General features: G+C 38.2%; 1 protein-coding gene and 1 long non-coding RNA gene across 2 annotated transcripts in view; both read right to left on the reverse strand.

Annotated features, from left to right (window-relative positions):
* Nucleotides 1–625: 625 nt before the first annotated feature.
* The window catches only part of LOC135750364 (kelch-like protein 24), a 30,894-nt gene continuing 11,334 nt past the window's right edge, over nt 626–20,185 (reverse strand). Inside the window, exons 4-11 of the mRNA XM_065269169.2 lie at nt 19,649–19,792; nt 16,943–17,129; nt 10,208–10,354; nt 9,271–9,399; nt 7,930–8,106; nt 5,892–6,038; nt 5,649–5,814; nt 626–3,673 (exon numbers count right to left, since the gene is read on the reverse strand). Coding sequence (XP_065125241.1) covers nt 3,502–3,673; nt 5,649–5,814; nt 5,892–6,038; nt 7,930–8,106; nt 9,271–9,399; nt 10,208–10,354; nt 16,943–17,129; nt 19,649–19,792 — 1,269 coding nt within the window. The 3' untranslated portion in view covers nt 626–3,501. The remainder of the gene's footprint in view (nt 3,674–5,648; nt 5,815–5,891; nt 6,039–7,929; nt 8,107–9,270; nt 9,400–10,207; nt 10,355–16,942; nt 17,130–19,648; nt 19,793–20,185) is intronic.
* On the reverse strand, nt 12,144–14,686 carry LOC135750365 (uncharacterized). The gene is made up of 5 exons (XR_010532699.1): nt 14,595–14,686; nt 14,133–14,175; nt 13,208–13,264; nt 13,042–13,140; nt 12,144–12,300 (listed from the first exon to the last, which is right to left on the reverse strand). It is a non-coding gene; the product is annotated as an uncharacterized lncRNA (long non-coding RNA).

Below are 20,185 nucleotides of genomic sequence, written 5' to 3' on the forward strand. Positions count from 1 at the left end.
GCAATCACACTAAGTTTCATGTTCAAGGAGGAACACACAGCCCACCCATCCCCTGCCTGTTTCTGCATTCCCCGGTTCCAGCAGCTCAGTCAACAAATTCACGTGTATTGCCCTGCCCACGGAGAGGCTTATACAGTGACAGTATTTACAACACTGGTAACAGACAGTTGCAATTATCAATCACATAGGGGAACCATGAGCCAATGTTACAGTGTTGCTTTATCATGGCTTTCATGCCTCATTGATTGGACAGATAAACCTATAGACAATCTTACACCAAATTTGAATTCAAACATACATTTTTATTTCAAACAATAACTGGACACCATTGATTGAATTACACAAGTTACAGTATGTGATGACGAGGTTATGGGAAAGTGATACTTCTACTGTAAATGTTAACGATTTCACGAATGATAACAAATAACACCCACGTCCACAATATAAATGAAAATCATTAGAATTCCATTCCTCTGAACCCCCAGTTCCCAGCAAACTGAGATAGCATCTGACAAAAAAAGTAAATAAATACTTTATTCGATTAACAAGGCAGCACGATAAACAAGAGGAAGTCATAATGAAGAGTGTCAGAGAAAGCACTGAAGACAAATTATCTTGAGGCTGAAATAGTAGTCAAGTCGATAAAACCCCACACAAACGCATCGACAGTAATCTTACCAGCATGCAAAGCCATTGTTAACACCATATTAGGCCCACAAGCAGTGAATAAAATATCAGAGGTTCATCTGCCAAACAATATCATTTGTCTCTCCTTTATACAATCCTCTCAAAATAATCAGGACAAAAATGATAGATTAAAACACCAGGTATGAACGGGAATTCGTCTATCTCATCCACTTGGTTCCGATCGTCCAAAATGCATCTTAATAAACCAAGTATAAACAGGGCGTTACAATGATGATGGGGCCGCTGCCATGACAGAGAGTATAAAGGGCTTTATTTGCAGAGTCAGAGTGAAAAACCCTCATATGAAAGCCATTCACTGCTGTTTGCATAAAGGCAATGATAGCAAAGACAAAGCGGTAGACATAGTTAATTTAATTTAGCTTGCGCACTGAAAAGCCGCCTATTTTTTATGTAAGGAAATAGGAGAGGAAACCTGATTACGGATTCAAGGGCTGTCACGTGGTTTTGGCATGACTCTACGATCTAAGAAAAAAGTTTAAAATTGTTTCTCTTTAAGAAGAATTCAGGATGAGTTAATTGCAGAAGTGAAATGGTGTTCAGAACTCGCCCTCGGTGACCTGAATGCGAAAAGATGAAAATCTTCCAACAAATTGCAGGACTTTAGGTCCAAGCTTAACCTATTGCACTCTTTTGTTGAACAAGGCCAACTTTATACATTTCCACTGTGCAATTCACATTTAAACATCAAACTCCCTGGGCTTATCACCCAGCATCTGCAAGTCCTAAAGAAGAGGTTCAACTTTCATTTTCCAAGCCCTATATCTCACAGTTTAAAAATACAATTTCAACACATGGCTTTGGACAGTTTTTAAAAAAACTGAAGGAATGCCCAGCTCTTGCTAGCAATCTAATCCAATGCCCTTCTTTACAATCTATTTGGGAGTACTGAGTTTTTCTAGTTTGACACATAAGTAATTAGAATCTGTCTATCATCCATTCCTGTCAGAATTGACAGGCTGTGTGGAACATCTGAGGCTCATGTTTCCCAGTAAAAGTAAGTACTGTTCACTGAGTATTATTTTTTTCTGTGTGTATTGCGATATAATAATTACAGGATGACTACTGCTTGAGAGGAATTCATTTCTGCCGTGCATTTCTTGTACAGCTCTGGCAACTTGAGGAAAATCGTTGCATGATGGTAGCATATACCTCTTGTCAAGCGACCAGATCATGTTATTAAAGCCTTCTTTGTAGCTGTATTGATTGTCCTCACCATGTTTTCCGTGAGGTGAAATTTGCCTTTTTCAGCCTGCCGCCATTTGATTACAAAACGAAGCTGTGAGGGATGTACATCCAAAGCGTTAGCCTAAAACCTATTGTTTTGTACCGGGATGCTTGTCATTCAGCCACCAACACACACACACACACACACACACACACACACACACCCCCACACACACACACATTCTGGTTTCCATGTTTTGTGGGGACATTCCATAGACGTAATGCATTTTATACCATACAAACTGTATATTCTATTCCCCTTACCTGCCCCATTCCCTAACCCCAACCATCACAGAAACCTTTCTGATAACTTAGATTTTTAAGAAACATCATTCTGTTTGATTTATTAGCTTGTTTCCTCATGGGGACATCAAAATGTCCCCACAAGGTCACAAAAACACTGGTATTCCTATCTTTGTGGGGACAATTGGTCCCCACAATGTGATAATTACCAGGTACACACACACACACACACACACACACACACACACACACACACACACACACACACACACACACACACACAAATACATTTTACAAATTTCCACAGGACAAAGATCCACAAAAATCATGGATTGTTAAAATCGGAGGAAATATGACACTTTTGACTTTAAAACACTAGTGCATTATGTCCAATTTGTACATATTGCAAAAAACGTAAGGCATTGATACGTTTAAAACCTTTCTCCTGTAAGTTTTTTAAGCACATTTACGACAGTGATCAACAGAAGCAAGATTCATTTCTAACTATATAACATTCTTACACAAATTTGGGGGTTCATATTTACCTCTAACAATACTTGCGCAACAAACCATCAAGTAAATAGCCTGTTATTAAGTCAATGTTCATGTCTTGGAAAAAAAAGGCGGAAAATACATGGGACATACTCTTATTTTCTATACAAACTCAAGATGTATACTTAGTTGTGGTCATAAAATATTATATTGTTGCACTACACTGGTGTTTTAAAGAAAAGTAAACATGCTTAAAACATATGAAATTAGCGATTAACCAACAGGCTATTATCCAAAACAGATATTATGTACACAATGTGCTCTCATCCCAGTATGTAGACAGCTCTGTTGATTCTAATGTAAACAATCCATTTTCTTAAGTAATTATGGAATTCTTCTATTGCATGGAATACTATGCAGTACATTAATGTTTTAATGTTATGGCAGTCAATATATCTTTTGTGTTTATTTGTGCTATTAACACCATACACAACAAAGAACATCTAATAAATACAAAACAAATGTACCATACAAAAAGTAAAAAAGAAAAGGAAACAAAAATCATGTTCATAATCACAATCATGATGCTCAGCGCAGAACCCTGTGGATCATTTTAATGTCACATTAAACTGATACCGTGTACACGCCGTAACACTGTGGAGACACACACTTACGATCACCACAGATCCATCCATCCAGCTTATGACACAAGTGTTTTCTAAAGACCCACCAGCCGTTGGATCAGATCACTGCCATTCCTAAATGGCGGTCAGAAAGCTGCACCCCTGGCCTTCTGTTCTGACCACTCGCATCAGCGATGATGCTCAGAATCTCTCAGTCCACAGGAAACTCTGTCTCGGAGGCAGTGCCAGGACGGCTACTTGCGTAAGTGTCCTTCCTCAGCTGCAGCGAGACACAGCTGAGCCAGCTTCGACTGGTGGGCATCTCCCCGACGATCTCCCAGCTGTCCGATTCTTCACAGTACCGCTCTATAGTGTCATGATACCTGCAGGAGAAATCAGTTCATTAAGATGCACTGGGTCACTAGCCATACCCACAGGGATGGATAAAAACAGCAAGAGCTTGCTTGACATTGAAATAGCACAAATCTGATTGTTTTAGCTTTAGGCAATTTTTCTGGGAGTCAGAGTATGCAGGTTTGTATCAGTCCGTATAGACAGTTTCAGCAGTAACAACATAAACAAGCCGCTGTCGCGGTCCGCACGTAACTTCCGGTAAACTCCGCTAATAATAAATAACAACGAAGTACTTTAAACGTAGTTTATTTATATAACAAGCTAAAAAAACAACACACAGATTACCTAGGAGACCAAAACATTTGTTATTTTCGACAAGGCATTTGTTCAAGAGATCAGTTTAGCAACTAGTCAGACCATTAAAAAACCGAAACCGGAAGTAAAGTTCAGATCCAGACGTGTATCACGTGCGTCCGATGAAACCGTCTATATCGGGAAACAAACTGCTTTAAAGGGACACAAGGCAGCATTTTTATGTTAATAAATCATCTTCGTAAGTCGGTATATGGTTAAATGACTCATTACATGACGAATGAAGACTCTCTCGCCCGCCCCTACCGTCTGTAGGAAGAATACCCCACTTGCAAGTTCGCTGTATCCGACCCGGTGTCCTTCAGTCTCGTATAGTCTTAGATAGAGAACGCATTTACTCCCAGACACTAGGGGGAGCTAGTAGAGAAATAATACTCAGACTTGCCTTGTGTGCCTTTAAAGCCGCAAAAAAGGATGTTTTTCGCTGACTGAGAATCCAAAAACGGTTACTGAGTTTTTTAAATGAGCGCATGCGTAAGAACATCCTCCCTCCTTCACGGCTCATTTCTAGGGAACGCCTTCCAAAACTCACGGACGAATATTTGAACACAAGTGTTTGTTTACCACCGGCATATGCTGTGTCGCGTCAGTTGATTCATTATGTGAAATGATTTGATAATAAACAAATAAGACGTTAGAACGTTAGATCAGTCGACGCTACTCCCATTTCAACTAGCATGTAGCAGACTGGTCACTGCCTTACAACTACAGTACAGGAACAATGTCAATATACTTGAATAACAGTACAACAATAATTATTCCCCAAAGAAAGAATAATCACTGTTACCTGTCGGGAAGAATTTTGCGAACTGCGCGTCTGTCTTGACACCTCTCTGTTCCTTCATTGCTCTCCAGCGTTGAAATGTTTCTCCAATAACCACTCTGTTTACTTTACGTTCTTCTGACAATTTTCTCCTATTCCCAGCGGCTTAAAAAAGTCTTTCTTTTGCGTCCTCCTTCGAGTTTCTTCTCTACCGTGGTGCAAATTCGAGGAGGAAAGCAGGATCGACAATGAAAACAAACCGAAACTTAAGACGGAGTTTCATGCGCTATGCGCATGCGTCGCCTGTATTTAGTTACTGGAGCGCGCACGTCTCTCACAAGGATCATAATGGCAGTGATTGACAAGGCAGAGGGCCAATCGCTGATGCGATGACCGCATGAGCAATTGGCTGATGTTTTTAAGGCCCTATCTTGTGCACAGATGACGTATATTAATATGATTACTTTCAGTGCAGCTAATAAATAGTTTTTTTATTTTATTTAGTAAAGACAGTTTCAAGTATTATTGCAAAAATGTATAAAACAAACATCCTCTTTTGCACCTTTAAAGAGCATTTCTGAGGATGATCGTATTTCTGCATCTAATTGAGAACCACCCAGACAGCAACTGATCAGTGTTTGTTTACTTTTTATTTAAAAGACAAAAAGACAAATTCTTTTCCTATTATCCAAGATTAGGGATAAGCTCCAGCTTATCATAATAAAGCATTCAACAGCCGTGTGGTATAACAAGATATTACAGGTGCTGTGTACATCATTACTATAAAAGGTCGCCAAGTTTGCACTGAACTGATTTTTTTAAGAAGTTTGGCCAGATCTGAATCTAAAAAAGAGTGAAGTATCTCTTACCTGTCCCATCCCTCCTCTCCCCCTAAAACGTAAATTTTTCCATCCACTACAGCCACACCGGGTCGATAGCGTCTCTCCTTCATGGGAGCACACATGGTCCACTTGTTGGTCTTTGGGTCATAGCACTCAACCTTATCTGTGTTCTCAGTGGAAGCGTGCCAGCCACCTGAAGATAATCATTTGTGAGAAGTGTACAATCTAGTTTTCTACAGTATAAAATGAGGAAAAGCAAATCATTTTCACCTATGACGTAAATCTTGCCCTTCAAGGTGCAGGCTGCAGATCCAGAGCGAGCAATCTGCATGGATGCCACCTCTGTCCACACGCATGTTTTAGGGTTGTATACCTGTGCTAGATCTGTGCCATCACCATCTTCCAAAACAGCACCACCTATTTTGGAAAGAGGTATTTACATTACTTTGAAATACCCCATGAAGACAAAAGTTGTAGCTTTAGGCCATCTTTCTGCTAGTGTTTTTCTAAACACAAAGATAAAGAAAGTTGACAAAAATAAACATTAGCAGATACTTAAAGTGCCCATATTATGAAAAACTCACTTTTTCTGGGTTTTGGGGTGTTCATTTGTGTCTCTGATGCTCTCACACGCATACAAACTTGGAAAAATATCCATCCATGCTGTTTTGAGTGAGATACAGGTTTCTGAATGTCCTCTGCCTTGAGTCTCAGATTGCACGAGTTTAAACTCAGCGCCGTTGTGACGTAACTAGCTGTTTCGTCACATTCCGTTCCACATTCCTGAATTTTCCCGCCCACCACCCCACTCGCAGGTCTCCACCCACCAGGTAGCTAGAGATCACAGAGCAGTGATACCCTCTATGCTGTTATCATGAATCACGGAAATAACAGCGCTATTTGGATATTATGGATTATACTCCCGCCTACTTTTAAAATCAACTTTTAACGCGTGTTTATTGGAACCCGGAGTAATCTTATATACAGTGTGTTACGACGCAAAGAGTCCTCAGATTGTAGGCGATAAGACGTTCATGCGAAATCTGATGTAAACAACAGAGTATGTATCTATATTTCACGGATTATACGCATTTGTGGACAAAAATGGTCATTGGATTTTTTTGGACTTTCATGGATTATTCACACATCTGAAACAGACTTGATTCGATTCGCAATCGATATAACGTTATCAAAACAAAAGGTAAGAAGTCACGTTATATTTTGCATGTTGTCATCTTCAGTCACAAACTACATTTATGATGCTAGAGCATCTGTATCTCAAAACAGAGACCATACATTGATGCTAATCCCGTAAATTATAAATGTTAAATGTATAGTAATGGTAATAATATATTGTTTAGACATATAGATATTTTTTTGCAGGCTAGATAGTTTGCAGCGTGGTTTCGAAAGTTAAAAAAATATATTTAACGGCTTTATTTAACAATTCTACATGAACTTAGTAATAGTGCTTTGCCAAACTAACCGAGACCGGGCCTTACCGACCCGGCTTTTCTGACAAGGCTAACGTCTCTATCACTTTCCCAAGATACGGTCCGGACCTCCCGCTAGCTTTTAGCAATTAGCACGCGGTCCACAAGCAGTATACATCCCCCGCCGGGTCTAAATTTCTGTCATTTGCGAAAAAAATGTATTTGAAAATGTTTTATAAAGGGAATATGCTAGCATTGTCCAGGGAAAATGAGTGTATTGTTGAGACTGCTACATCACAATTTACTCTGGAATCATTATGTGTCATGAGTTTCTTCTCCTGGAGTGTACTTATTAGTGATACTTTTTTGCCGGATTTGTCTGTTGTCAACATAAACCGTTAATAATAATATATAAAAACAACACAGTATGGTCTGTACTGCTCACGATACCACTGAGCACACGCACGGGCACATGACGTTAGTAGTGGGGCGTGATCAAAGGAGCAGCAGCTCATAAATATGTAATGACCACCTCAAAATGGCACAATCTGAAATGCACTGAAACAGAGGCTACTAGAGATGGGTAACAATCTTTTCCTACAAGCTATTTCGAGCAAACAACTTTTGAAACATGTTTTATGGAACTCATACACCTATTTAACTTGTGGAAAAGCAGTCATAATATGGGCACTTTAAAAAATTGACAATGTTTGTCTTTCACGAAAACAGGCAAAAATCCCTAACTCCTTTAAATTCACCCTGTACTTGCTTATTTCAAGTTCAATATACATGCTTTACTGTATTTTTAAGCTTAGTCGTATTTAAATCAAAATCTTCCAGGATCAGCAGAGCCTATAGTGAGTGTAATTAAGTACCTGTTACATAAAGTAATCCATCCAGCGCCACCACAGCTGGACTGGTCACCGCCATCTTGACCGATTCCTTAAACTGCCATGCGTTTGTGTGAGGATCATAACACTCGACTGAGTCCAGACGAGAACGACCTTCCCAGCCACCCACAGCAAACACATATCCATCCAACATCACCAACCCTACATGAAGAGAAAAGAAACCTTCTTAAAAACCTTACCCCTGGGTTTTCATTAGGGTTGCAAAGGGGCCGAAAGTTTCTGGTAAATTTCCAGAAACTTTCCATTGGAACTTCATCTGGGGAATTTTGGAAATATTCCAAATTAAAAACTTAACAGGAATTTATGGGAATTATTTGGAAAGATAGGGAAATTTATAAACTAGATCATATACAAACTTTAATAAACATTTAAAACACAAATGCATAATAAACATTATTATAGTTATTATGATGCTAGCTTATGTGTCTGGGGGAGGTTCATTTTTAGACACTACTTTTTTAATTATCTCACCTTAATGTTTTTTCAGTCAGTGTATTTGTCTTTACAATGGTATAATGTTGTTGCACACTAGCTAACACAGCACAAGGACGTTTTAAACAAATTTATGTTATTTACGTGAATACATGCTAATATGAACTTTTTGACATTATTTTGTGTGCAGGATTCAAGAAATTATCTGTGCATGTTATGAATGAATGCAAGCACGTGCGGGGGTGTGGTTTCAATGGCCCTACAGTAAGCAGTGTGCTGTGTGTTTGTGGCTAAAAATGTGCAGGGTAGAAATTCAACTGCAATTGGATTAAATCTTAAAAGTTACAAAAACAAAATTGTGCAGCAGTCTTTGTTTTTTAACCACATTTAAATTCCCTGTTATAGGCAACTCTGCATTTTTTTTTCAAATTCCCAGTTTATTCCCATTAATTACAGTTAATTCCCATATATTCCTGTTAATTCCCATGTATTCCCATTAATTACCTTGGAAAGTTTCCAGCCTTTTGCAACCCTAGTTGTGAATAAAGTTGAGTTACAGGAAACTAAGCTTGTTATTCTATTAATTTTATCCAGTATATTACTAAACAACAGTAAAAACAGGGCAGGGTGTAAGGCACTTGCTCTTTTCTACACACTTGTACATATTAGGTGTTTGACTAATCTACTAGTCGATAAATAAGCATGCTTAAACTCTTAAACTGAATGGATCATATCAAACATTACTGTTAAACTTCATGTACAAATGTAGTCAGATCTCACAACACAAGCTTTACGTGGAATAGTTGTTCAGAAAACTTGCTGTCTAGTCAATTTAAAAATGTGTATCCATAGAAATTAAGGACTAGGCCTCACCCAGTTCTGATCGAGCAACATTCATGGGTGCCATCTCTAACCAGGAGTCAAAACATGGGTCATAGCGCCACATCTCTCTGCTGGCAGAGCCATCTGGAAATTCTCCTCCCGCCAAATACAGCATACAGCCTGAACACATTCACAATCCATCAAGACAAAACGAGGCTAAAATGTAATTTCCATCCACTGCCACTTGTGTTTGGCGCACATAAAAATTAATAAAAAATAACTAATTTATGTGTAGCATCATTACAGCAAGTAGTAAAAGAGTTGTGTTAAAGCTGGAAAACAAAGTGGCAATAAAAAGTTTTTTTTTCCCTATCAATTTCTCTTTTTGCAGTAAGATTTTAGATAATTAATGTAAGAAATAAAATACAGGCAATGTGGTTACAAATTATTATTACACATGATTTTTTTTTTAACAATTCAACAAAATTTTTTGATCTTAAAAAAAGTTAATGCCCTTTTTGCTCTAAGTCAACAGTAAAAATTATTAAAATAACGCTCTTAGACTTGTAAATCACCATACAGTAATACGTTTAAATAATGAAAACCAAATGAAAAGTGCAATAAGTAAGAAATAACAGAAGACGGGTCGTTGGATTATTCGAAAATAATGCACAGTCAAGATGGTAATGCGGCACAACGTGAACCGGAGTCATTGTTCCTCTTATACCATGATTACCACAGACATTGCTCTGGTGGTTATTTTAAGACATCTGACAGGTCAGGTGTGTGTTTATCGAAAAAATAATGCATAACTGTGGAACATTTCTCAACCAATCAACATTTAACAGGCCTGTGGTATAAAATGATTATAAATGTCATACCTAACACTGACAGCAAAACATTGCAAGCATTTTGTAAATATTTAATACATCACCCAGCTTTAGAGAGCAAACATAAAATGGCATCCATGATTTGGTGATATGCTCACCCGACACGACTAAGCCATGTTTGCTGACGGCAAAGGGCAAGCAGGCCAGACTCTTCCACTGCCTTGTAAGAGGATCAAAACTCTCGACACTGCGTAACACAACCTTGTCATCCTCTCCACCGACTGTCACTATCACCTCTGCTGTTCCTGATGTAGACAACCAAAGTAAACCACTGCATGATATCTGAGCTTTTCAATCACTACAATAAAATCATGTGTTCATTTTCTCTGTTTTAAAAGCAGGGTATGCGATTTAAGTAAGGCAGTCTAAACATATGGCACAGGTTGGATGCAAGAAAAGAAAGACTTAGAAACGGCTATGAAATGATAAAACATCTGGATCAAAAAAGTTAAAAGCTGAATAAAGCCCTATTCGGACGGGATTAGTTTTACAGGGGGACCTCTGAGAAAATCGTGCTTCTCAGAGGTCCTCTGTGTTTTTAATCCCGTCCGAATCGGCCATGTCTGTGTTTTTCTCTGACGACCTCCGTAAAAATTCCAGAGCAATTTACCTACTGTTTTTCGCCGAACTCAGAGGTCCTCTGAGAAATTTAATCCCGTCCGGATGCAAATGTCTGTGTTTGCCCGCAATATCTTTTGAAAACGCGGTTCATTTCGTGTTTTGGCCAACTTGATCTGCCGTAAGGTCTTACTAATGCGCGTATATTGTATTTCCTGAGTCCCATTCATTCAGATATTAATGTTTTTTCGCATTCGGCAAAATAAAGTAATTAAATCAAGACGAGCTGAATATCATACACTGTTAAGACTAAACACTGATATATCATTAACATTATAAGAAACTCCGTTCAAAGTTGTTCAACTCCGGAATGGTAATGTTAATTAATAAAGATATTAAATTGTATTAATCATTATTTCTTCATTATTTTGTGTTTGTTATAAGCAGACAGTTATATAAAACACGTAGGCTAATGTTACCCCTGCTGAAAAAACCAGCTAAAACCAGCTTAAGCTGGTCAAGCTGGTTTTAGCTGGTCTCCCAGCCTGATCATAGCTGGTGTATCATGCTGGTTTAAGAGGGGTTTTGGCGACTTTTTTTAGCTGGTCAGGCTGGTTTTAGCTGGTCAGGCTGGTCTTGGCTGGTCAGGATGGCTGGTCTTAGCTGGTCAGGCTGGCTTTAGCTGGGCAGGCTGGTTTTAGCTGGTTTAAGCTGGCCAGGCTGGTTTAAGATGGTCTTAGCTGGTTTTAGCTGGTCGGGTGGCTGGTCTTAGCTGGTCAGGCTGGTTTTAGCTGGTCAGGCTGGTTTAAGCTGGCCAGGCTGGTTTAAGCTGGCCAGGCTGGTTAAAGCTGGCCAGGCTGGTTTTAGCTGGTCTTAGTTGGCCAGGTTGGTTTTAGCTGGTTTAAGCTGGTCTTAGCTGGCCAGGCTGGTTTTAGCTGGTTTAGGCTGGTCTTAGCCTCTCAGCCGGCATTTCAACGTTGAATCAACGTCAGGTACCAACGTTGAATCAACGTTGAATTACCTTTTGGTTTTGCAAAGTGAATCAAAGTTGACTTCACAACGTTGTTTCAATGTTGATTTCACAACATTTCAATGTTGTTTCAACGTCACACTTTCAATAAAGGTGAATCAAGGTTGATATCGCGACGCAGTTTTAACACACTTTTTAACACTAAATATAGATTTTTACTTAACATTTCAATACTCACCAAATGATTTGCTGTACATATCATGTTTTTAGTGTAATTATTACAAGAATGCAATTTGCTGCTCATTACCTACAGTACAACCCCATCCATAAAACTAAACACCTTAAGTAGTTTGAATTTGAATGATGGCATGTGCCTACCCTTTCTAAATAAACATAAAAGCAGCTGTTAAAATTGATCTTTCTTTCAAACAGTTAGGTTTCCAGTTAGTAGTGCAGAAGTGGAATATTCCAAATACAGAATAAAAACATAAAATACGAAAACAAAATAATATTTAAAAGTAATTTTATTCATCTGAATAGAAACAAATATTCTAGGAAAACTGCAAATATGAATTTTGTTGTAGGTTTAGCTCACAGTCTTCTTATGGCCACCAACACCCTTCCATTCTGGCTCATACTGTACTTAAAACCTGATGACAGCATCTAAAGAGAAAACAAAGTTATTTCATTTTCCAAAAATGATGCATTTTTAAAAAAATCTTATTGCACATCAGGGTGTGTGTGTGTTCTTTAATAGTCTGTCTAGAAACATAGCATAGCCATCTGATGAAGGAAGAAAGCTGTTGTGTTTACAAAGGTGACAATAAGCTTCAATCAAGATCACTACAGTGCAATCAGAAAGTATTCAGGGTAGACCCCTTTCACATTTAAATTTTAAGGTGGTTGCATGATACTGTAATTGTTTAGATATTTTCCTCATAAATCTACAGTACATACCCCATGACAAAGTAAAAACTGAATTTTAGAAACTTCTGCAAATGTATGAAAAAAGAAAACTGCAATATATTTACATTATACATATTCAGATCATTTGCATCAATATCTGCAATTTAGCTCAGCTGCCTCCAATTTCTCTTGATGGTTGCTGATGGGTTCGCATAAACATATGAAGATATTTTGAGGAATGTCTGTAACCAAACTGACCGGAAGCACCATTGACTTCCATAGTAGGCTAAAAGAATACTATAGAAGTGAATGGTGCTTCTGATCGCTTTGGTTACAAATCAATCCAGGAGTTGCAAAGATTGCTGTGTCATACCCAAAAAGACCTGAGGCTGTAACTGCTACTTCAAAATGTAACCCCCCCCAAGAGATGCTGAAGAGAGCAAACATTGACTGGTTGCTTTACGTGTGGGTCAAACAGCCTTTTGTGCAGTCACTTACCAATAAAAGCTAAGATGGACTCCAGACCATCTGCACTGTCTGTGAAAGACTTCAAACTCGCCCAGACCAACAAGGCATCTTGTTAGAAAACATCTCGACCTCATCAAAAAAAATTTGATTAGGAGATGTTCTGGTCCTATTTTTAATATATGTTTTACAAACTTACCACAGGTGATCTGGCAAAGCAAAGACTTCCCAAATCTCCTCTTCAGGCTCATCTTAGCTATCATTGCATTTGATAAAGTTCAGAAAAAGAAAAACATATTTCATTAGTATACAATCATAAATGTATGTTTTGGTTAGAAATACAAAAAACTGTGGCCCAAGTACAACTTTGAAAGAAATAAAGAATGTTTAAATTTTTTCTAATGGTACACTGTCACTTCATTACTTTTTGAGCGGTACAGATTTGGGCATCTGGAAAGACACATGACTTCACCTCTGTGTATTTTATCACACTTCTGCAAATTGCATGGTAATCTGCCTACAATAAAAAACAAGTCATGGCCCCTTTTCAAAAGAAAATATAAATTGTGAAATACAAAACACTGCATCTTAGTTATTATGATTAGTAGAATTTGATCTGAATACAAAACAAATACTAAATGCATTGTAATGTTGTAGGGGAGATGCTTCAAAAATAAATTGTAAATTATTAATTTCTATTACAACATGGTAGCTTGGTGGTGCGTTACAATGGTGGGTGGTAGCTCATGGACATAGCCATCATTTAAAAAATTATGATTAAAACCATAATACATAAAGATACTAAAAATGCTGTTATGTACACCACCACAAAGACCAATTTTATATGTCAATTTGAAGCCTCTCTTAAACTTGTGTCAACATCCACTCTGAACTATGAATTAACTTTTGTCTCTGTCTATTGAAAACAAAGGGTTTGAAATATGTAAGCCTACATACTGTAGAAGGAATAGTGACATACAAAAGAAATGAATTGCTGTGCTGAACAATAACCATTGTATCCTAAATGATTTTCTTATATTTTCCTAATGACAATGATAAACCAGATATGCACTTTTTGAGCACTTATGTTTTGGATGCAAATATAAACACAAAGTAATACTTACTCTTCAGCCAATAGAAAACATCAAAACACAACAAGAAAATGACCTGTTAAGAAAAGTGAACATAAATATACAATAGTTATTAATCCAGAATTGATGGCTTCTGTTTAAATTCTTAACCGTTTTAACAGGCTACTGTAAACTGTGTGCCCGTACTGTATGTTAAATAACCTTACATTTACGCGTCAAACCCTACATTTAAATAACTTGCGTTATAATTAACTAAACAATGTCAAATAAATTTGAAGAACGAGGATAACACATTTTTATAGAAGGTAATCCCAAATAAAAGATCTGCACTACACTAGCTCAGATGCGTCACGAGCTCAGTCAAACCACTGCATCAACAGTCAACATTAAAGTTCAGAATATTTTAGTCATATCGAATTAACTGTTACTAAAAACAAAATAAACATAACTGTGAACTTATTTTAATGACTTAACCAGGAATTAATAAAAACTTACCTTAGAATTTGCCATAGAAATGAAAACTGTCGTCTGAGGTAAACGGTTAAAATCCACTTTGAACTCACGAGGACGGAGGCGCGCGCGCGCCCGCAAATACGTGTGTTCGACTTCTTGTTACGCTGACAGGTTGATAACGTCAATGTACCGCGAGAGTGTAATTTCTTGACTCGCTCTCGCGATACATTGACGTCATCAACGTATGATGTCGGTTCTCGCAGTGCTGCATGAAGTCGAACATGACTAATAACCATAGCTATTAACACATAACAAAAGACAACATGTAAAAAAAAACAATAAAGATGGTAAAAAAGATGGCCCACGTCCAGACTGAACTGAAAATTAGAACAATAAATATTTCTTGTATTAAAATAAACAGAAATATTGTGCTTTTAAAACATAGCTTTTTAGATCTTCACCCGGGGGTGGGTTCAATTATTTCATAAGCATGCATGCACATTTTGTTCTTAATGGACAGAGCTTAAAAAAAATAAAAATAAAAATATGGTTTTATTATAATAAAAGTGTAGTAACTGGTTTTTGATTTAACAACAACAACAAACATCAAAAGAAAATTATCTGCTAAGATAATAACAACCAATGATAATTTGGGGGCCCATTTGGGATGTGGTGTGAGTTTGCCCTGCCCACACTGTCCCACAGTATACCCCACAGTGGGCCTGCATGGGCATGTTTTGCTTACAAAAGGCTGAGGGAGCTGTCTGTGGCACCGTAAAGAAAGCCGATAAAAGGTTGGATGTTATTATATTATTATTGGTATTCTTAAAATGTATATTTTAAATGTTATATTTTAGACATTGTGATGAAAATATAATAAAAATAAAACAACCATAATTATGCTTAGAAAAAAATTATCCAGCCTAATCCATCTCCTGAATTCATATGGAAATCACATGCCCCACCAGTGTTAAAATCAATCAAATAGTATACATAAAATATTTTTAGCTTCTTAAACATTATATAATATGAGCAACCTAGAAAAATATTTACCAAAAAGTCACTTGTTTTGAAAGGGAAAAATAAAGATACAAAGATGATTTATTTGCATGTGTCTAATATATTTTTAACTTGATCAATTACTTTTGTTAAATTTTAAAAATATAAGTATTTTCATTAAATGAGTTTTTAAATTTTTATCTAAAGGATTCACAAATAAAAATGTCATAAAACAACCGTTTACCATTCACCGTACTGGCATTATTTCAACCAAATTTCAACGTTGATTTTTAAGCATTGTATTAACCTTTTGCAATCGTTTACCATTCACCGTTGTTTCAACATTGTATCAATGTTGAAAAAACAACTGAGGTTATTTCAACCAAATTTCAATGTTGAAGGTTGGTCATGCCTGCTTGGTGGTCAGGCTGGCTTGTCTTAGCTGGTTTAAGCTGGCCAGGCTAGGAGACCAGCTTGACCAGCCAGGTTGGGAGACCAGCTTGACCAGGCAGGGAGACCAGCTTGAACAGCCATAATACCAGCCTGGCCAGGCTGGGAGACCAGCTTGACCAGCCTGGCCAGCCTGGGGGACCACCTTGACCAGGCTGGGAGACCAGCTTGACCAGCCGTAATACCAGCCTGGCCAGGCTGGGAGACCAGTTTGACCAGCCTGGCCAGCCTGGGAGACCTGCTTGACCAGCCTGGGAGACCAGCTTGACCATCCTGGCCAGCCTGGGAGACCACCTTGACCAGGCTGGGAGACCAGCTAAAACCAGCTATTTCCATCTTAAACCAGCTAAAACCAGCCAACCAGCTTAGGCTGGTTTAAGCTGGTTTTTTCAGCAGGGACTTTAGTAGGATTTGTATATTTTATTTTGATTTGTTAAAATTAAATTAATAAATTACATGTTCTGTCATGATTTTACATTTAAAGCAAAATATTAAACATTACAAACACGCGTATCCAGAGCACGTGCTACTGCAACGCCCAAATGCATGAAACAGACACTCCCATCACTGGAATAGCCTGCATCATTTTAATCCCGTCCGAATCGGTACATAAAATCACAGACGTCCTGGGGGACACGCTGAAACTCAAACGTCGTTTGGAAAACTAATCCCGTCCGAATAGTGCTTAAGACATCATGAGTTTTTCTTTTGGACAGGAAATTACTTGTTTTGATTTTGGTGGATTTTGTTAGGATTGAGGTTCTTGAGATATCTTTGTTCTAGATGTATTATTTGCCTTACTTAAACAATAACTCTAAAAACCAAAGCAACATTGACTGAAAAATACTTGACACTACATGTTATTGTTTTAATTTAACTTATAATCATTAAAACTGGCATGGAACAGTAATGAAATCTCACAAATATTGGAACATTGATACCTGTTGAGCGCCGTGGCCGTGCTCGGGAGCTGTACAGCTCTCCCCTGCGGTCCTGAAGCAGTAAATAATCCTTGGCTTCGGAGATCAGCTTCTGGCACTTGAACGATTCCTTTACCACATCCAGCGTCTCAATAACATCATGGATATAGTATGGACTGATGAGAGGCAATCTGATGTGCTCGAGAACCTACAACAAATCACAATTCCTGTCATTTAACATGTTTCATACTGTCCTTACCTGCACATACACAAGCAAACTTGTCCTGAAATATTTCTCTACTAGGTTTAATCTTGGGTTCTTGTTTTCAAGATAACAAATTACTCTAACTAGATTTCATTACCATTTTATTTAACCTGAATTATGCATGCATAAAAAAGTAAAACAACAAAGCTATGCATAATGCAAATGTCCAGTCATGACTAATCAATCATTAAATGAGTTGTGTAGTCCAATGACTCAGTCGATAGGTTTGTGCTGCTTTCTGACTGTCAAAGAAACTATGGGGCATACACACCAGAAGCTAATTTAACTATTTGCACGAGTAGATTAAATACAAAGTCAATGCAAAGATGTGAATAGACGCAAACTCGTATGGATGATTGCGCATCTTTTGTGCAAGTTGAAAATATGCAACTCAAGCAGATAATTTGCATGACACAAAGTTAAATCCCACAAGTAAAGACTTCAACGAAACACATATTGGCGACTAATCTTAGACATCCATCACAGGTATGCGAGAGGACCCATCTGCTCTGTTTAGACCTGTGGATGTCAGAGCTTAACATAATACACCCCTCAAACTTTGAAGCAACATTCAGTGCAGACCAGAGTACACATGGTCTAGTACATGTTTCTTTCTAAAATATGTACATATACATATATACTAGGGGTGGCACGGTCCATGAAAAAAATCCGAACCGTTCGGTTCGCTTGTCTCGGTTCGGAGCGCGTGTGTACCGCACGGTTCAACGGTTCATGGCATGCGCAATGTAGTCTCATGCCCTGTATGTGACCTCAGATAGCGTGTTTCCCTTTCGCGCGAAAGAAGAGGTGACTGGTTTGGAGTATAAGTACTGCGGGTTATGTTACGTGTAGAAATGGCAAGTGGGAGAGAAAAGGAAGTCTGCCCGCAGTTGGAGGATGCGCCAGCGTCGTATAAGTTTGGTGTGTGGAAACATATTTTTATTTCATGTTACCTATGATGACAGCGGAAATAAAACAATAGATTGAACTGCAGCCTATGGGTTGAATATGCTCCAACAGCCACAGGAGATCGCCTTCTCTCCGACCATTTATCTGAGGTACTGAACACTGTTTTACGTCTTCAGCGCTATTTTTAGCCTTTCATTGATAAAATTAAGCGGCTGATTTCCGCGTAGTTTCATTTTGCTAGCGTGTGAAAGTTGCGCGATCTTATTTCAGAAATTGCCCCTCAAAGTAATCAGAAGTGGTCAAAAGTGGACAAAAGAGACTTAAAGAGATTTTAATATTACAGGTGCAAAGGTTATGTTTCTCTCTCCTCCACATAAACTCTCAGTATTAAAGCAGCCTCTCAGTGATAAATCTAAGAGCTACACTGAAGTTGGCATTTTAATAAATGCAAGTTATCTTTGTGTGCTAAAAATGCACATAAAGTTTATGTAGATGGCAATACACATTCTCTTTTTTGCCAAATAAATGAAAAGCATGTTGAAATCATCAATGTCTTCCCTCTTGCTCTATCAAAATCTCACCTGGCTTTCCTCAGAGATGGTCCAATGTGCTTAAAGTCAAATTCAGTTTGTGCATGATTACATGATATAACTTTTTTTAATACTGTATCCTAAATTATGGATAATTAATACATTAATAAGATAATACATTTCTGGCGTGTGAAAAATTTAAAGAAAAAATAACAACAAGAACCGTACTGAACCGTGAACCGTGACCATAGAACCGTGATACGAACCGAACCGAGGGTTTTGTGAACCGTGCCACCCCTAATATATACATATATACATATACATACATACATACATACATATGGCCATCTCAGTCCCCAGAACCTCAACTCAATCAAAAATCCGTGGGGCGAGCTAAAGAAGAGAGTGCCTAAGAGGACACTGGATGATCTAGAAAGATTGTGCAAAGAAGAATGGTCAAAGATCCCTCTTTCTGTGTTCTCCAATCTTATGAAATGTTATAGGAGTAAATTAACTGCTGTCTTGTTGGCAAAAGGGGGTTGTACAAAGTATTAACCAAGAATTGTGGGACACACAAAAAAAGTGTAACACAACATTAAACGTCACTATACTATAATATAAACCTTTAATTTCAAGTTAATACAAAAACAATACATTCTCATCTGTGAAAGGTTAGCCCATTTTTTGGGGGGGGGGGGGGGGATATAAATCTCTGCAGGGTGTATGAACCAGAGGTTATGCAATGTTGTGGTATCCTGGAAAACTGTGATTGATGTCTGCAACTGGACCGTTCTGGATCTTGCTCAAGCGCACCGCAGTCGCAACCTGGCAGCCGTGAGACTCGAACCAGCAACTCTCGAGTTACAATTCCGCATATTTTCCATAAATTTCCAAAGAAATATCAAAATAAATCAGCAGATACGGTTTGGCCCTGCCCCTGGGCATAACTTAGTCAATCCCAAATAAACTGGCAGTAGTCAGTGCATGAATGTGATTACATTAAAATATGTCTTTATAACAAACCTTTTCAAAGCTCTGTCTGTGTGAGGGGTTCTTCTCAAACCAGAGCATGGACGCCTCAAATACAGTCTCTTCTTTTGGCACATTCAGATGGTCACTGGAAATGATCTCAGTCAGTTTTTCGGCACAAAGAGAAAGAAACTCCTCCTGAAGAGGAAAAATGAATAGCAGAGAAAGAAGACTTTAAGAGCAACTTTTACCTGATTCACGATTTTACATTTACTTTGGTGTGTAAGTGTGTGTTAACAGATGTTAACGATATGCAAAAGGTAAAAATCCCAAAGTAAACAATTGGCTTTATGCCCAGCTGCACAACTTCCTGAACTTCAGCCGATTTCCTGTCTGCCATTATTGGACTAATTGATTAATCCAGGTGTGCCTGACCTCAGTAGTCACAAACAAACTGATTAATCCAGGTGTGCCTGACCTCAGTAGTCTCAACAACAATAATCAGACACACCTGGATGAATCAGTTTGTCCAATAATGGCAAACAGAAAACAAGGAACCGGCTGAAGTTCAGGAAGTAGTGCAGCTGGGCA

This window comes from Paramisgurnus dabryanus, chromosome 3 (assembly GCF_030506205.2).
Source record: "Paramisgurnus dabryanus chromosome 3, PD_genome_1.1, whole genome shotgun sequence".
NCBI lineage: Eukaryota > Metazoa > Chordata > Actinopteri > Cypriniformes > Cobitidae > Paramisgurnus > Paramisgurnus dabryanus.